We start from the raw sequence: 18,767 nt of genomic DNA, 5'->3' as shown, positions 1-18,767 counted from the left end.
AGATGGAGCGTTCTCTAACTTCACTCCCAGCACGGAACTCGACGTGCAGGAGCCAAGACAGACATTTGTGTCTGGTAATGCCATCTGTGTCTGCGAAACTGCGGCGCTCTCGCTGGAGTGCTTTTTGTTTGTAGGGAACACGTTAATGGTGGAGATGGCATACTGCAAACTCCCAGCATTATGGGAATGCTCAGAGCGAGAAAGGAATGAATCGATCCCATTTCTGAGCAGCAGTCATTAATAAAGCATATGAATATAGATGATTCACAGAACAGAATGGGCAGTGTGAAGCAAGTGACTCCACAACTGAACATGATTTCCTTCATAAGGGCTCAGACCCTCTGGGTTCTCACAGCAGTAGCTGGGACCAGTATCTCTACAGGAAAGGGTCAAGTTGAATTCCCAAAGATGGAGAAAGCCAATCTCTTGAGGAGTTCATCTTTAAACCAGACACACTCATGGAAGAGCAATTTCTTTGAGAGTCACTGAGTGCACAGAAACCACTTCTACCTCAGGACAGCCTTGCCTGAACTGCAGACAGTCAAAGTTCAGAAGGTAATTTTTAGGAGTGGCATCATTTTACACTCACATCATTCTTACACTCCTGCCAGGGCATCAATGCCAGCACTCAACAGCAGACAGGTTACTGAGAGCCACAGATCTTCATCCTGATCTGGTACAGCTTCTCTTGTGCTCACAGACTGTCACTGTTTGTTACTGGTTTTGTCTTTGTGGCTTCTTGAGACTGATGAGGAGTTTGTGCCAACAGTGCTGTAAATCATCCTTCTCTAGTCTTTCTGTGAGATGACACTCAGTAGCAACATCCTCATCTCTCCAGCTGCATCACCCTTGCCTTTAACACTCATGCCTGGTAACTCCTTTTCCCAACATCAAACCCTATTGTCACTTTTCAAGCGTTCACAGCCTTTCAGTGTTTAGCTTCCCTGTACCTATCACATCTACCAGTTTATCAAGCTGTCAACCTCCACCTTCCCTTTGCCAGTGACAGCAACCTCCACGGCATCAGGCATCTCCTGCCTTCCCACCAGGCCACGCTCCACAAATGGGAAAAACTCCATGTCAAAATCTGTTGATTTGGTACGTCTCTAAAATCCCTTTGAAACCTACCATCTGGCATTTCATGATGCAAGTAGGGAACTGCAAGCATATACTCTGCTTTTTCTGCTAAATTCTGTTAGTCATGTTGCTACCTTATCCTTCAAACCATCTCTGCCTTGCTCTGTTTACTTGCTACATCTTTTTCAGCATCTGGAGTGTGCCTGCTCTAGGAGAGGAATCGTTTCCTTTGCTTCTTACCTTGAACCATCCATGAATCCTTAGGCCCTGAATCATGATTCAGTTTCTTAGCTCTGGCAAATTATAAATAATGTTATTTAGCTGACTAACCACTTGAGAAGCAAGTGCTGCTCTGCTGCTGGTTTATTGTGTGACCTCAGGCAAGTCACTTAGGACATTTCCAAATGGATGGAGACTCCAATCCACACCCAGCTACCCTAATGAGCAGTTTGATCTTTTCAAAATGTAGGAACATCTTTAACTTCCACTGAAATCAGTGGTCTGAGCATAATCCCCAATGCCTGTCACAGAGTCTCTTCTTTTATGGAGACCTTTACCTTCCAAAATGTTTATTTTTACAGAACAAGAGTAAATGCTACATATCACTTCCTGACTGTACACTCCTTTGTATCTGTTAGTACCAATCTATTTTACAGTTTGGAAGGAGTTCTGAGTGATTTGCAGAACACCAGAGGTCGTTTCAACAGCAGAGCCTGGGATGCTGCCAGCATTCAGTCTGGCCAATAAAACAGAAACAGCAGTGAAGGGCTTCCAGGATTACCTGGTGTTCATCAGCCATACAGGTCATTACATCATTAAAGGAATCCCTATCTCAGCTGTACTCATTCCCATGAAACTTGCAGTGCACATTTTGAGGCCCCCAAATAGTTCCTTTTTCCCATCACCACATAAAAAGTTTCAAGGAAGACATTAAAGCAGAAGAAAAAGCCAGGTGAGCCTATGCTTGCCCAAAACCTAGAGCTGAGATAGAACCAGGACAAATTGCTCGTGTTCAGCCTCAAAACTGCCCTGAGCAGGTCCTGAGCCAAAGATCAGTCCAATCTTTGACCTTGCTCTTGAAAAAGTGAATGGAAAAGCAAACTGGCAGGAAGGGCAGTGACAGTTTCTAGGAAGTCACACACACCCATTAAAAATGGACTTCAAGCTCATTTCACAAAACATTTCTCAGCTAATAATGTCTGTCATTAGCAGTTTAGAACCTGGGCAGGATCTGAGCCAGCCTGCAGCAGGACTCTGACTATACTGTGTGACATATCCATGTGACATATCTGTGTGATGTGACTTCCTTGGGCAGCCCTTTCAGAGAATTTACTACTTAAGGTCAGTTTGCCATTTTCAAAAAGAGTTGCTCAAAACTGAAAAATAAAAATGCACTTTTCAAAGATGCTTGATTAAAGACTGTATTCACCAAAGTTAAAATTATTTAAGGCAGTCAAGAGCAGAACTTTTTAAAGACTTACTTTTTCACTTTGGGGTATTTCATCTCTGAAATTGCATTGGTAGCATCCGTCTGTCTCTCCTTCAAGTGCTGTGGCCACATATTATCCACCCAGTCGACTAAGTCCACCTGAAAGGCCCCAAAATCAACTGTTAGCTCCTGAACACATGGTAGGACATATTCTTGTTGGCTGAAACTCCTCCAGTGACAGCAGCAGATGCTCACAGACAGGGAGAACCTTGCTGTTCAGCAAAAGTCCTGTGCACTCAACTTGTTAAGGTGCAGCATTTCATCACCACAATTCAACCCCTTAAAACACAGGGGGAGGAGAGTTTTACAGTCAGTTTACCTGAGTGCAAATTCTGTCTCATGTGAGCCCCTTCTCTTGTACAGTCTGTGGCATTTTTGTAGCCAACAGCCTAGAAATTGCATTAATGAGCATTAAAATGCAAACATAAAGGGATTATATGATGTTAATATCTTCCATTTCAAGGAGGAAATAGGACTGATTCTATCAATATCACAACTGTATGTGAAAACAAAACTTGCTTACTGCCCTGATTCTGAAATAATTTCCACATTCTGATATTGCAACCCAGAGTTTACACAGCAGGGAACCTAAATCAGGTATTTCTGCCCTATTCTGGACTCAAAACCCTGCAGGATTCAAGGGAATATCTTATACAAATATATGGGAGCTGACTTTGGGTACTGGACTTCCACAACACCCTCTCTTCTCCTCCCATGGGAATGCAAATCTCTCTTTCAGTGAGATCTAAATATTCCTGGTTTTACAAACAACTGTGCACTCAGTTATTTAAAACAGCTATGAAATAACCATTTACACGTGATAACAGATACCTAACTGCATATTTCATTTCTAAGCACCCAGGAAATTTGCACAGATGTTTTAAAAGCTCGCTGAGCACAATGTGTTTGGGAAAACCGGGATCAATTGAACACAAGAAATTCCCCAGAGCACCCTCAAATTGCCCGCTAAGTGTCTGAATGACAGCAAAAATCTGAATGAACTTCTAAATAAGTGTTTAATATTCAAATTTGTGATCTGTGTGTAAAAGAATAAAGTGTCTAGTTAAGAATTATTTCTACAAATCAGCAATTAGAGCTGCCATCTATCTGTGACCTGTTCAGGCAAAAGTTTGGTGTTTCTATTGTCCTGGGTAAGAGATGTCCCCAGCAGAAAAAACTGCTGCTGTAACTAGACAAGGACTTAGAAATCAGGTAAGAAGTGTCTGAAAACAAAACATCACAGAGCTGTAGTTTTACCCCCAGCTACATGCTAGCACAGCACGCATGGCTACATTTCAGAGAGAAATGAAATCATCTTTACTGAGAAGGTCACAGTTTCATGCCCAGTGACTGCATTGGGAATAGAATCACAAGAGCCCTCTACGTTTAAAGAGTATGTACAAATCTACTACTGCTAATTCTGACATAGCAGTGATTATGCTGATTTAATTATGTAAACATTTATACATTTAACAATTGAGTTCCCAACTTTTTTTGCTTTGGAACCCCCTGAACATTTTTTTGGGTAGAAGGAGTGTTCATACATAATGAGTCCAAGCTTCCTGATAGTTTAAACTTCGTTAGAGGAGGAAAAATACGAGATAGTATTTAATTTTGGATGAAGTTTCCCCTAAATACCTTGAGAGGAACTGTGTATCAGTGCAAATTGCATGATTAACAGCTCATCAGGTACCTAATTCCTGTAAATTAAGTTCCACTGTCAAGGAGACCAGCTTTCTACTGGGCTAAAAATGAGATCCTGCCACTGAACGAGCAGGAGTTCCGGGCACCTCCCATCACCTTGTTCAAACTCCCTGATTTATTTCTGGGAAAAAGCTGCAATAAAGCCCAGCACCAGGGGCTCCCTTACCACGTTGGGGCGCTTGACAATGTTCTCCAGCTTGGTGTGGCTGAACTCCAGGCTGATGACGTTGTAGAGCTTCTCCCGCTGGGCCTCTGGGGTCTCGTAGTACCGCACAAACTGAGACATGCTCATCTCCACCCCCCTCTGCGTGTTCACATCCATCACATCCACGATCCTGCGGCTCCCTGCAACACAGCAGCACCTCAGAACATCTGCCTTGCCTTATTTATGTACATCTAAAAACATGTATGTATGTTATTCAATATATCTATATATATATATCAGTTCTCAGTGACTGCAGGGAAACTGCAGGAAAAGAGGATGAGACCAGTACCACTCCTTCCATGGCTCCCAAGAAGCTCAAACAGTGAGCAAGGAACTAACTTGGAACTAGACTTTTTGCCCAATGTGACACTGAACAGGTCACCTGGTTCTTCACAGAGATGGAGAGAGCAGTTTCCTCCTTTATGTGAATCGATGTGAGCAGAAGTACATTAAAAACTATGAAGAAAGTAATACAATATGGTAGCAGGGGGCAGGCAAGACAAATTGCTCTCCAAATCATACTGCAATTTTCTAAACATCCATATGTCTCTCAAGATGCTTTTACTCGTGTACAAAAACTATCCACAAAGAGCAAAAACTGCCTTGCATCGCTGGATAGTGTAAACTGCTGAACATTCCCAGTTCCAGTGGATGAAAGCACTAAATGCCACAGAGGAGTGAGCCCCCACTTTGGATCTCTCAACAAAAACCACAAGCCTTACTTTCAGCTCCTCGAGTGGCAGACATACAAGTCTCATTAGCACCAGAATGTTGAGCAGCAGTTTTAGTCGAGCCTTCAGCTTTACACAGATTAATCCACAATCTTCTCTTCGGCCAACTGGAAGGTTTCACCTCTCCCAGCAATTTCATCATCCTAATTAGCAGTTCATTTGTGTGTGAGTGAACAGGAGCCCATGAGAGACATGCCTCATTTCCAGGAGAGGATTCCAGCAAACAAACTCGCAATGCTTCCAAAAAATCTCTCCAAAACAATTTTCACCGCCAAAGAAATAACTCAAAATAAATTGCATTAATACAAAATGTAGGGCTGCGATGCACCATCAGAGGGAATTATTAATAATTACAGCACCTGGTCTATCATGTGCTTGGGAGCAGTATTTCAGCAAGAGTAATAGCTTGGATTGCTGCTCTCCATTACAAACATCCTTAGCCCCTGATAGCAATGACAGTGACAGATGTGATAATGACTCTGCAAAGGAACTCAAGACCGTAAAGCTTTGAAATCAAAAAGACAAATTTATATAGTGTAAATCTGGAATAGTCCCACCAGCCTGTCAGTCAAACTCCTCATTCCAAGGCCAAGGAACAGAAGCCCATGCTCGGACCGGGCTTGGGACTGTCTGAAGTGTTGCCACCTTGAGGCAGGATGTGGAGAGTTAAGTGTGAAAAAGCACAAGAGTCCTTAAATGTTTGAAACAACATACATAAAATCTAGTTATGGGTTAGAGGGTTTTGTTGTGGTTTTTTGGTTTTGTTTTGTTTTTGTTTTTGTTTTGTGTTTGTTTGTTTGTTTTTTAACTAGGGGAATGGTCTTTTTTCAATTCCTCAGGTTAGCAGCTTGGGATGGAGTCCTGTTAAACTGGCCCCTAATGAAAGCCATCCTGATCTCTGCTTCCAGGGCCTGGATCAAAGCAATGGCTGCAGCCCAGAGGGGCAGAGGACACAGATACTCAAAGATTGCACTTGAAGGGCTGTGTGGCTGAGCTCGGGTTCTGCCATATTTTAGTCTAGGTCTGATCTCAGCTTTGCTGGAAGCAACCTCGTAGAGCCTCTCAATTATCCTTTCCAAAAGAAAAATCAGCAGTTACCTGATGAATTAAGAGTATGAGGAGCAGTTCAATAGCAGGTTTGTTAAATGAACACGATTATCAATTACAGGCAGAAGAGCTTAAGATTTGAATTGATAATCTCTTGACTTCCGAATTAAAGAGTAATTTGAGGGGATGTTTTTCTCTTAAGCCACAGTACTGTCAAACAAGCCTATACATAATGATTCTTGGAGTGCTGCTCACAGAATTTGAGATGTATAATTACAGGTTCACATCCTGGTGTTCACTGCCCACTGCACAGCAGCTCTGGCTCACTGCCAGCTTTATCTCTTCTGTCCTGAAAAAATTCAACTCTTTCTTCTATCTCCTGTTCCTAGTACAAGGTGAAAAAAATATCATCTAGGAGAGTCAAGAGCAAGGGAAAGAAGCACACAGAGGCCTAACAAGTGATGGCAGGCTGAGAGATCTCAGATCAGGCTGGATTTCTGAGCAGCTCCACACACATTTCACCACAATCCATTTCTGTTAACCAATTCCTAGGCATCCCCTTATCACACTCACTGTGTTCTCAAAGAAGGGACCCCCCTCAAGCAAGCCTGGGGCAGCCCAGCAGGTCCCAGCAGTGACCCTGGCAGCCTCTCACCCTCTTTCCCCTGTCCCTCACTTCAGCTCATCACCCCTGACGTGGATCAACAAACCCTGGAGCCTGGCAGAGTCTCTCCCTGCTGACAGGGGAAGCTTCAGAGCACTGTGCACCACTCCAGCCTCGACTCCCCTGGCTGCTTTTCCAGTGGAGCTCTGCACTGGGCAGTGTGGGATGAGCAGGCACTGCTTCCTCTCTGGCAGCAGATGTGACTCACAGGCAGAGTGGTGGTGCTGGGGGATTTACAGCCTAGAGAAACATCTTCCTCTCCTGCTGCTTGCTCATGGAGCACAAGTGAATCCCCAAAGGATGACAGAGACAGTAACTAAGAAACAAGCTAGTGCCATCTCTGACAAGAGGAACAGACAACAGCAAGAAGGAGACAGAAGAATCAATTGCAGGGATGTTAGCTGGAAAAAAAAATCCATCAGTATGAGCTACAGGAGAACTATGCTTTGCTTAAAATCTTAAAAACACATCAAGTTACTCAAGTTAGCTAATGTATTAGTAAAATCCCCATTAGAATTAAGGTGACAATAGCAGATATAATATCAGGTGCCTTTATTTAGAGGCCTAATGGCCAAGACACTGTGAACATTCTCATAGATTGAATTGTACAGCATTTCTATATGCTGTAATATTATATTTTTTTCACATAGAAATGAACTTTTGGAGGAAAACCAACTTGTGTAGGGTCCCTGCCTCCCACCGCCCACCCTGGACAAGCTGGTTTGGTACAGAGAGTGGGTCTTCTGGGTTTCTTGGTAAAACAAGAGCAGCAGGGAAGCAAACCATGTCCCCTTGTCTGAGAGAGAACTGCCCTCCAGGAATGAAGGCTACACAGGCATCTTCCCTGCACCAGCAAATGATTTCCCAAATCCCAGCTCACCAAGCCCACCCCAGACACTTGTGGGATGATGGAATGATGGGCTCCAGCTCTGAAGTCGCTCAGCAAAGCTCTTGTTGATCTCCCTGCAGAGTCTGCACCCACACTTCCCTTCACGTATAAAATATTTTAACAATTTTCCAGAGAGGGAACAGGGAATGGGAAATTCTGGGACTGTAATCATATCCTCTGTTGTCCAGCAACTGCCATTTTTTATTTCTAACAAGTGAAGCACTGCCTTCCCCTGCCTGAGCTTCAGGTTATCCAAGCTGCCAGACTCCAGCCTTCAGCATGGCCCATCCTTTTCCATGATGTGATTTTAGCATGGATATTTGGAGCAGTGGAAGCAATGCAAACATGAACCACACAGCAGAGTATGAGAAATGCACAGGAGGTGTGAATCAGAGCTGCAAACGACACCAGAGTTTTCTAGGCTGTGGTCTCTTCTCCAGCACAGCACCAGCAGGAAAAGGTGCAACTCCCCCACAGCAGAGGAAAGAGGAAATGTCCTTTCTGTAAGAATGATTATCAAGCCTGTCCATTAAGAGGATAAAGCTACCTCGGGGAATTATTTTAACCCTCTGTGGCTGAATTGAGATCTGTGCTGAAGGTACAATACAGTGTTGACAACCAGAAACCAACCTCCAACGCCGAGGGACCGGCCCGCTGCTCCTGCCTAATCTTTGTGCTTCTGATGAGGAAAAAATCCTCGGTTTGTAAAGCAGCGTTTTTGGCAGAGCCTCAGGAAATCTGCCAGCCTCGCTAGCGGGTTAACTGTACCTAAAGACCGAGGCTTTGACTTGCATCCCAGTTAATCCCCCGGAGCTCCCCGAGCTGGGAGCACGTATTCTTCTGCTGCCCACGGGAGACCATTATGATGCCCCTGCTAACGGGGAGGGTGCGAACCCGAGCAGAAAGTCCTCACTCAAGCGGAGCTGTTCCCGACATCCCCTGCATTTCACAGCCAGGGTAGGAGCAAATTAAAGGCGCGTCCCGATCCCATCGCTCTCAGTGCCACCAGAGGGCACAGAAGAACAAAGGGAAGCGAGCCCGGCCATCGCTCACAGCGCTGCCCGCAGCTCCAGCGCCGCCGGGCCCAGGAACCGCAGGGCACCATCCCCTGTGCCCTGTGCCCTGTGCTGCCATGGGGGCATCATCCCCTGTGCCCTGTGCCCTGTGCTGCCATGGGGCATCATCCCCTGTGCCCTGTGCCCTGTGCTGCCATGGGGGCACCATCCCCTGTGCCCTGTGCCCTGTGCTGCCATGGGGGCATCATCCCCTGTGCCCTGTGCCCTGTGCTGCCATGGGGGCACCATCCCCTGTGCCCTGTGCCCTGTGCTGCCATGGGGGCACCATCCCCTGTGCCCTGTGCCCTGTGCTGCCATGGGGGCATCATCCCCTGTGCCCTGTGCCCTGTGCTGCCATGGGGCACCATCCCCTGTGCCCTGTGCTGCCATGGGGGCACCATCCCCTGTGCCCTGTGCTGCCATGGGGCACCATCCCCTGTGCCCTGTGCTGCCATGGGGGCATCCATCCCTGTGCCCTGTGCTGCCATGGAGGCATCATCCCCCGTGCCCTGTGCTGCCATGGAGCATCCTCTGTGCTGCAATAGGGCATCCATCCCCTGTGCCCTGTGCTGCAAGGGGGGCATCCCCTGTGCCAAGCTTCAGACACTGAAAAGCTCTTAGAAAAAATTCCTTTTACAAAAAAGCATTTTACTTTTTTATATAATTGATATATATATATACACACACATTTATGTAATTATAGATAATTATATATAAAAATATAATGTATATATAATATAATGTATATATACTTATACATATATATTTATATAATTAATATTAATATACATTATATAGTACATTATTATATATAAAATATAAAAATTAAATATATAACATATATTATATGTTATATATATAATATATTTTATATATATATATAATTCCTTACACAAAGAAGCATTTTACTTTTTTATATAATTTTTTATATACCAATGCATTAACCTGTAGTAGAAGCATACTCCAGGTGGCTGAAAACACAGAGGACACAAATAACAATTATAGAAAGAAAAATAATACAAGGTCCAAGAAAAAATGGGATGGGATATAACTTTGGTGAACTTTTTCTTATAAAATTTCTTCTAAGATTAAAAATAATTTAAATTATTTAAATGATTTAAATTAATAATTTCCTAAAATGTCTCAACATAAAGTATATCTAACAGTAGCAATATAGAAAAATGTTATAAAAATTAGAACCTTTCAGCCCTCTGAAGCCTCATGATCAGCCCATAATGAGGAAAACTTGATTTCCCTCCTACTTTGCAGTTAGGAGATGGAAGAAGACCTTCCACTACGCTCACATTACCCATCAACGTGCACTGTGCCAGCAATCCTGCAGCTCCCCTCTGGTCTAGAGGGACATCTGAAGGTGTCAAAGGGTTGCAACACTCCCACACATCTTGTACCCACACTTATGAGAACATCTGAAGAAATATATAGCTATGGTTACATCAAACCTCCAAACATGCTGATATTTATATATATTTTTTTAGGTAAAGGCACAGCACTTGAAGGTAGTTTTGAACTAAGGTATATTATTACATTAAAGAGTAACAACTGCCATCAAATATTTAGGATCTTGGGTGGGATCACTCATTTCTAGTCTGGATGAGCTAAAGCAGAGGATGCTTATTGCAGAAACACAGTGTGACTGTGGGGAGTTACTCTAAAACAGCTGCTCTGCTTGGTTTTTCCACATGGACAATTCATCTTTAAATCCACCTGCAGACAGAGGCTTTGAGATGCCCGACCACACCAACACATCACTTCAATTTCACTTTCATGTCCTGACATCATGGAAATACATTCTCTTGGAGATTATATTTTTGTTGTAATGTTCATTCAAAGCAGATTTATTGCTGTTTATATCTGGACATGAACATGACTGTTTTTAGCAAAACTGTCCCAGTTTAACTAACATTTTTTAAAAGAGTTTGCCTGTGTTAGGCAAAGGACAAACTTAAAGAGAGCTCAAACAGGAAGTTCAGCTCTAAAAATAGAACTGGTTCTTCTTCCAAAATGGCAAGTCAGCGGACGTGCTAAAGATAGGCAAGTGAGTGTTATAATATTTCATTTTTACTTCTAGGAGGGAAAAAAAGGCATAATGAGAGAGCATCAAATGCCTTCTTTTTTATTTATTTTATTACACAGAAAGCCTAATCCATGGCTCAAAGTTCGCTCACCTGGCACTTCTGGTGCACAGAGCCTCAGTGGAAACTAATGACAGAGGTGGAAGGCTGTGTCCATTACAGCTTGGCCCAGCACTGGGTAGTGCTGAGAGCTAAACAAGCACCAAAATAATGTAAAAATAATAAATGCATATAAATTCCTCCACCTTTCTGCAAGGGAGAAAGACAGTGTGAGTTTTCTGCTGGTTCAACTTCCTGAACCACCTCACTAAGAGAAGGAGGAAAGGCTGTGCCAGCACACAGGAGGGGATGGGAGAGCAATGCCAGAAGTGAGGAGAGAAGGAAGAGAATGAGCAGGATGCCAATTTAGAGTTGCTTAATTGGTATGGCAAGAAAAGCAAATTGTTGGCTGCAATAGGGAGCACAAGGAGCAGAGAGAATTCCCCTGGTCACATAACAGGCAGCAGCAGCAAAGCCAGAGCCAGTTTAGATGACAGAGGATGGTCTGGCACCAGAGCTGGTATTGGTGTTAGAGGGAGAAGTTTCTATTTCCAGTCTATCAGGAACACTGGGTAAGTTTTAACCTCTGTCTGCCCTAGGTCCTGGTTTCATGATACAAACTGTTCACCAATACTCAAGAAACTGATGAGGCTTAAATAATTTTTTTTAAGTGGGGTCAGCTCCCTGCTTCTTCCCAGCACAGTTCCACAAACATCAGGGGAAGGATGAGCAGCCAGCACTGGGGGAAATCCCACAGTGACACCAACCACAGCCCAGCTCCCTCCTGCTATTACTGACTGCAGCTTTTCTTCTTAAACAATGAGCTGTTTAAGAGGCACAAAACCAGTGAGTGCTAAATGAAGCAACATCCTCTGAAAGTCTGCAATACAACACTTTAATAGACAGAGATTTCCATTTTATTTATGCACTTCACCTTAACACTGGTGGATGCCAAACTCCCAAAGGGTTCCTTCAGAGCTGCTATAAACCACTTCAATTTTCAATAAATTAGAGCCCTCAGACTGTAGGAAAATCACTAATGGAACCTTCACTTGAAAAAAAATCCATTCAGAAACTTTGCTCTCTAGTTACTAATTTTAATTCTGCTCAGTAGAGAACACAGAGCAGCTCCACAACTTTGTAATTCTCCCCAGCCCTGGCTGAGGTGGAGGAGGTCAGGAATCACATGAGGCTGTCTGACTGACACGTGGGACTGCTGGTGTCCCACAAAGGAGGGAGAGATTCCATGGGAAACAAAAACCCACCTGCCAAATCCTCCTGGCCCTGCTCACAGCACAGTGTGCTGCTCTCTCTGTCACTATTGCCTCATGGCTGGAAAGATATCCTAACAACACTTGCTGGAGTCTGGAAGGATTTACCTGGACTTCCTCACAAACTTCTATGGAATTAGGGGGTAAAACAAGTTCTGCACAGCACAGCAGCCTCCTCAAGGAAAGAGGGATACAGAGAAAACAGGAGAGGTCGCTCAAGGGAAAAGAAAAAAGCACAAAGACAAAAGGATGAGCCAATAAACCTCCAGTGCTGTACTTTGGGAAGAGAAACCTGCTTGACAGAATTGGAATCAATCATTTCAAAGAAATAGCACATTATATTTTATTTTATTTTAGTCTTATTGTCCATATGTTTCCTCTTTGCACTACTTAAATTTAAAAATAAATGCAGCAGTTAGGAGACTCTCCAGTTCATACCAACAGTACTTCTAAACCCTTTGTTGACAGACCATTGGTTTGACTCCATCTGAGCTTACAGACACTGGGAAATTATCATTTTCAGTGGAAATATTTATTTGCTGATTTCAGGCCTGACTTAGCACATTTCCCAGTTTAGAGCATGAAGAATGTTGACAGGCCAACAGCATGACTGTGAGCAATTTGGAACTTGACTTCAAAAACAGAGCATTTAAAAAAAATAATGCAAGTTTTTAAAACAAGCTTTGGTCACAAAACAACATGACAGAGGAAACAATTTATTTTTATGGACTGGATGTCAAACACATGTTTCTGAATAACATCTGAGACAAATCTGAGTGGGGCCCTGATGAAAGTTGCTTTGTGATTCTCCATTTTTCCCTTTGGAAAGTTTGTAGGCAGGTACATAACCCAGCTCCCTGACAACACAGGGTTTGGGCTGGTAGCCTCAGATCAATAGGAATAGCAGTGACATTCAATTATTTTACAGTCACTTGTGAGGAACAGCCAAGTTCAGCCTCCTCCTGCAGGGCTCCATCCTTATCTCCTGCTTCAAGGTGCTCTTGAATCCCCTGCTCCTCTCAGCTGTCTCTTGTGGATCTGAGTCCCTTGACGAACTCAGGGTGTGACCTGCAGGGTCCAGAGGCTGAGGTACCCCAGTTGGAATTCTCACAGCCTGAGGAACATGTTTACAAGTTGGTATAAAGCTACACAGACACTGGCCTTCCAAACTGTGGATGTTCCTTTAACTCAGTTTTGTTAATATTCCAACAGTCCCACTCACATGAAAAGCAAAAAAGCAGAACCCAGAGAGCAGGCCACAGATCACTCAGTGAGACACAAAAACCCCATGAGAAATAAGAGGAGGAATCTTACAGTGATGGAAATATTTCATCCAAGTACCTCCCCTCCCATGAGATCAGTGATGCCTCCTCTCCCCTAGAAGAGCCTGGCCCAGTGTGTTTTGAAAAATGCATTATTTGGGTCCCAGGAGCAGAGCACAGACCTTGTTCCTCCTTGTGCCTCCACACAGACTGCTGGAGACAGAGCAGTTCCTGACTCCTGACTCAGCTCTCTGCTCTCCCAATTGCCATTCCCATTGACAGCACAAATCCCCACACCAGGGGAGAGCCATACATCTTAATCAAGACTGAGATGCAAGTCTGGGGGCAGACTTTTGCACTTCCTTTGAGCAGGCAGTTTAATTTTGGGAAGTGCTCCTTACAACAGAGCCTCTCTAATGAGTCTCCCTCCTCACTCCTCTGGGTCTCCAATTTCACAACTTCCTTGAAACAAATGGAGCGTTGCTCTATAGAAAAAGCAACACTGAGTCCCTATTCAGCAGAAATGATGGAAAGTTTTCTGAGCTGCAGTGTGTGGCTGCTTTGTCCTTCTTTTGTATCTACAAGGCTAATTTTCTTTCACAGGATGGAGAACTGTACATTGATTAAGACAAAATTTCCCCTACTTGCCTGCAGACCACACTACGAGCCTCTCGACTCGCTTTGTAGCTGGATGTGAATTCAAGCATGATACAATTTTCAGAACAGATCAATCTGAGAGGAGCAGCAAACACGCAGGAGGAATGAACCAAAAAATCACTAGGAAGCAGCTACTCAGGGACACTTCTGTGATTTGCTTTCAGCTTTTTTGAGTAGCTGCTAACAAAAAGCTGAAGCTTTGCACAGCCAGCTGGGGGACCATTGTGCAGACACAGCACAAGAAATGTATGCTAATGAAAAAGGAGTGTTTTACACCTCTCTGCCCTCCCTCCTGCCTTTACCCACCTGACCTGCAGCCACCACCAGCACCACAATTCTCTCTTCCATGGAAACACTGCTTATGATTCTTGATTCAGTGCTGAATGAAATTTACACATGTCTGTGTGTACACATCCATAAACATGTGTACAGTTTTTAATAGGTATATAAAACATTTTGTGGAGCCAGAATAATTACTACCTACAATGTTTATATCTCTTTCTATTCCTTTTTCAATATCATCTGCTTCCAGAAGAAGGGTTAGGGGGCTCTTGTCTCTCTGTGAAGTACCTGGCATGCATATTCCCATTTTAACTGGAATTCCTGGGGACCACAGCAGTGTGTGTATTTAAGAGAACAAAAATGGCTGGATGAAAGATGCAGAGCCTCACATAGCTTATGGCTGTTTGGTACATTTGATGGGCAGCAATCCTTTCTGTCCCAACTGAATTTAAATTATTTACATCAGCCTGCTGACATTAACTACTCAGGGAACTGGTTCCTCCCCACCACAGTCCCTGCACAAAGAGGCCACAGCTTCCTACATTCACTACATCATTTACAGTTTACAGGAAAACTAGAAACTGAGACTCCCCAAATTCTGATTCGAGCAGATCATCTCACTTTTCTGCCTGGTTCCCACCTGGGAAAACAAGGCCACACTTTTTACTGTGCACCACCACACTGCAGAATTGCAGCTCCTCCTAGAATGAGGAAAATGTTGCAATACTAAACTTCACAAACCTTACTTAGGGCTCTCCTCTGTGGGAAAAAAAAAAAAAAAAATCTAAACAGCAAGGAAATACTCCTTTGCAGGTCTGATTTCACCCAGTGATGTTAATGAAAGCTCAGATCCTCACTTCAGTGCACTGTGATGCACTCAGTGAATAAACCATGAGCAGATGTGGAACAGCACACAGCATCTCCTCCAGAAATTGTCAGCAGGATGAGGGAAGGCTGACCTGCCTAGCAGTGCCAAGCCCCCTCTACTTATAGGACTTTTCCCTTGAAAATATCAGGGATTTAATGATGTAACTTATTCTATTATCTTGCTCCACTGACACCATGATTATAAACTCATAGTTGAGGCACAGACCTTCACACATATTTCTTTAAACAGTCAATTTGCAACTGAAATTTTTGGCTCCGCTCCTGTTCTTTTGGTGTTTCTAATGAGAAGGCAAATCCCAGCAATAATCAAGTGTTTCTTCAGCTACTCCCACCAAAGAAAGCAACAGGATATGTAGAGCCTTGGTTTTCCTTTCACCCTTTGTCTTGAGATCAAAGGCTGCTGCCAGGTCTTTAGGGATTTGACAGAACCACAGGAATCAAATATTGAAATGATCTATTAGGTCACATCTTGTGCATCATCTCCTTGGGCAGATGAAGATTGGCCTTTGCAACAGTTACTGGAGCTTGCTTATATTTGCTCTTCACTGCAATACCTCAATGCACAAATTGTATCACAATTAAAAGCTTTGCTGCTTTCAACTTTGCCTGGATTCTTTATTCACCAAAGTCTTTCAGTGCAGTTTGTGAGCACAGCAACCAAATATTTCCTACAGTTATGAGCATCAGGGCCCAGTCCAGTCTACAGCATCAGATTTTAATAGCAAATTGCCTGACTGATGACACATCCTCTGCTGCTCCAACACTTTTTTTTTTTGAATTCTATAAATAAACCCATAGCGAGTTAGTTAAATAAAATCAATCAGTGAGTTGATGTCAGTTGTTAGACCACCCCATGAATAGTCTAAGTCCTGTACTTGCACTGTTCCCACTGACACAATGCCTGGCTGGGCACGGTGAATTCCATAGGACAATGCTGCTGATCCTACAGAAGTGACGGCTGTGGTCACAACTTTAACCTCTTCAGCCCAGAGATCACAATAACCCAAAGTCTCTTTTCTTTCTTACAATCCTCAGCATGTTTGAAATCTCCCCTTTTGCCACCTGCTGGGATTGCAAGCTCCACTTTGGGGGTGCACAGCAAATACCTACCCTGGCACACACACAAAGCTGCAGAGAGGGAAGAGCTGGTGCACATCACAGAGCCAGCACCACTTCCACTCATTTTGGTTTTTATTTACTTTACTTAGGTGTGAGTGTAAAAGCTGGGATTCCATAGCCTTAGACTGTGTGCCTGTGGCAAGCAAAGTGAAAATAGGTCAGCTAAAAATTAGAAATAAATGCAAATACATCCAGAGTGGCCACTGCTGTTTAGAGAGAGACACTGTGCTCCTGCAGGGCCTGCACCCCTACCCACAGAGCTCCTGGGCAGACTGGGACAACCCAGGCAGTGCAGGGTCACAGGGGGAGGCACTGCAGGTGCCACAGAAAAGCAGATACTCCTCTAAATTCAACCCATGGAGACCCAAGAAAACCTCTAACAAAGCCCCAATAAAAAGAAGTAATCAGAGCAAGAGCAAGGAGCTCAGAGTGATGAGCTGAGGCACACATCCACGAGCACCTCCTTTCTCTCTCTCCCTTCCATGGTTCACAGCTTCCAAAAGTGCTCAGGCCTGCCAGCTTCAGGTTGTGTGACGTCCATGAAGGACAATATAAAGACAAAATTCAAACAAATGACAACATGGAATGCTTTGGTTTTGTGACATCAAAGACTGAAACAATGACTGCATTCAGTCCTTGAATTCAGGACTGGCAGAGGTTGGAGAGGGCCCACAGTGAGCAGGGAGCCCTGGCTTTCAGCAGCTTGCTGAGCAAGGCTTGCTCCTTGCTCCTTGCTCAGCCCCAGACAAGCAATTCCCCTTTTCTGCAGAGTACAGAGAGGCATAAAACTCTCACACAGGTACCTGTGTGCAGAGCTGACAGTCTGGGAAAATACACTTTTGCTGTTCTGCCCATCTGTGACAGGCACCCCTGCAGAAATGACACCAAAGTTTTTGTGCAGATGTGGCAGATGTTTAAGGACACTCTAAGAGGGCCAATGACCCTCAATCAAATTTTAAATCAGCTTATGAAGAGATGACAGGGACATTCTGCCCTTCAGAATTAGCAATCAAATCTACCTTATGCAATGAAATTACAAAGCTGAAAAGTTATTAAATTACAACAGAGCTTTACATCTTTCAAGAGTTGTCTCAAGTTCCTGAGCAGGCCAGGAATTCCTTTCCACTTCTCCATTTGTATTCTTGGCTCACAGCCATTTCACAGATGAGACATTTCCAACTGCTGAAATTAATCCATCAGCTCAGGTTTTCCAGAGCATCCAGGAGATGGTTTGGGTGGAGGTGGGAGTCTGGCTCTGGAAAGGAAAGCTGCTGTAGGGCAGAGCTTCACACACACATTGCACATGGTGCACAGTCAGGCACTTGTGTCACAATCAGGAGGTCATGAACATCACCAAACTGAATTACAGCTGCTTGCTGCATTTTTTAAGCCAGGAAAACAGAAAAATCCTTCAAGCAATGTCAGTGTTTCTTTGGAAGTCTGACAAAAGACTAAAAAAGAGACACCTAAGCTAGAGTATACAAAAACAGCAACCAACCCATCCTTTTTTTATTCTCATTATTACTGCCACAGAGCAGAGTTTTCAATGGGAAATTTAAAGCTTGATGTTATTTCCCTGTGACTTTTAGGTTCTCCTCTGTGAAGATGGTACAACAGTCACATTAGAAATAGAAAGTAAGATTTAGAAAGTAAGATTTCAGCAGAGTTTGGGACCAAAGGCTCCCAAACTTCCCATGGAATTTATGTGCTTTGGGAAAAGTCAGCACTATGTCCTTAAAGGGTTCTGTAACAAATGTGTTTCCCCTGATTCAAAGAAGAAAAGAGAAGAAATGAGAGGTTTAAAAAGCACCAGCAAACTATGATGATGAGCATTTAAAAAGCCAACAACATTTTCCAGACTGTGTTCTCTCTCTATTACTCCCACACACAGTCAGATGCAGAGTTATGATCATTCCACTTCACATTCACCAACATCCTTCCCTCCCCAGGTTCAGCAAAGGATTGAATAAGTTCTCAAAATACCACACATTGGAAATGCAAACCTGGAGGTTCAGGAAGATCTGAGGGATCTGCCATGACATCTCAACATTTCCAGTGACAGGAGATTTAACAAAACAAGACTTTTATGTCCTTTATTTGAACGTTAGGCAGTGAGTGTAACACATGTAACATAAAACTATAAAAAAACATCAGCAATGATATGCTATAGGAAGATGCTCACTAGTGTTTCCAGAAATAATGAGTAGATAATTTTAAAGTCTGGCATGGAGACAGGAATTCCCCCATGTGCTCTCAGTGTCAATGTGGCTGTTCCACCCAGCACAAACTCCACAG

General features: G+C 43.6%; 1 protein-coding gene across 4 annotated transcripts in view; it reads right to left on the bottom strand.

Annotated features, from left to right (window-relative positions):
• The window catches only part of KDM2B (lysine demethylase 2B), a 103,923-nt gene that overhangs the window by 74,984 nt on the left and 10,172 nt on the right, over positions 1 to 18,767 (bottom strand). For all 4 annotated transcript variants that reach the window (XM_063173068.1, XM_063173065.1, XM_063173066.1 and 1 more), the window contains exons 5-6: positions 4,437 to 4,615; positions 2,559 to 2,665 (exon numbers count right to left, since the gene is read on the bottom strand). In XM_063173068.1, the coding sequence (XP_063029138.1) occupies positions 2,559 to 2,665; positions 4,437 to 4,615 (286 nt within the window). The remainder of the gene's footprint in view (positions 1 to 2,558; positions 2,666 to 4,436; positions 4,616 to 18,767) is intronic.

This window comes from Melospiza melodia, chromosome 20 (genome assembly GCF_035770615.1).
Source record: "Melospiza melodia melodia isolate bMelMel2 chromosome 20, bMelMel2.pri, whole genome shotgun sequence".
Lineage (NCBI taxonomy): Eukaryota > Metazoa > Chordata > Aves > Passeriformes > Passerellidae > Melospiza > Melospiza melodia.
Note: the sequence above shows the minus strand (reverse complement) of the source record. Positions and strands in the feature narration are given on the sequence as shown.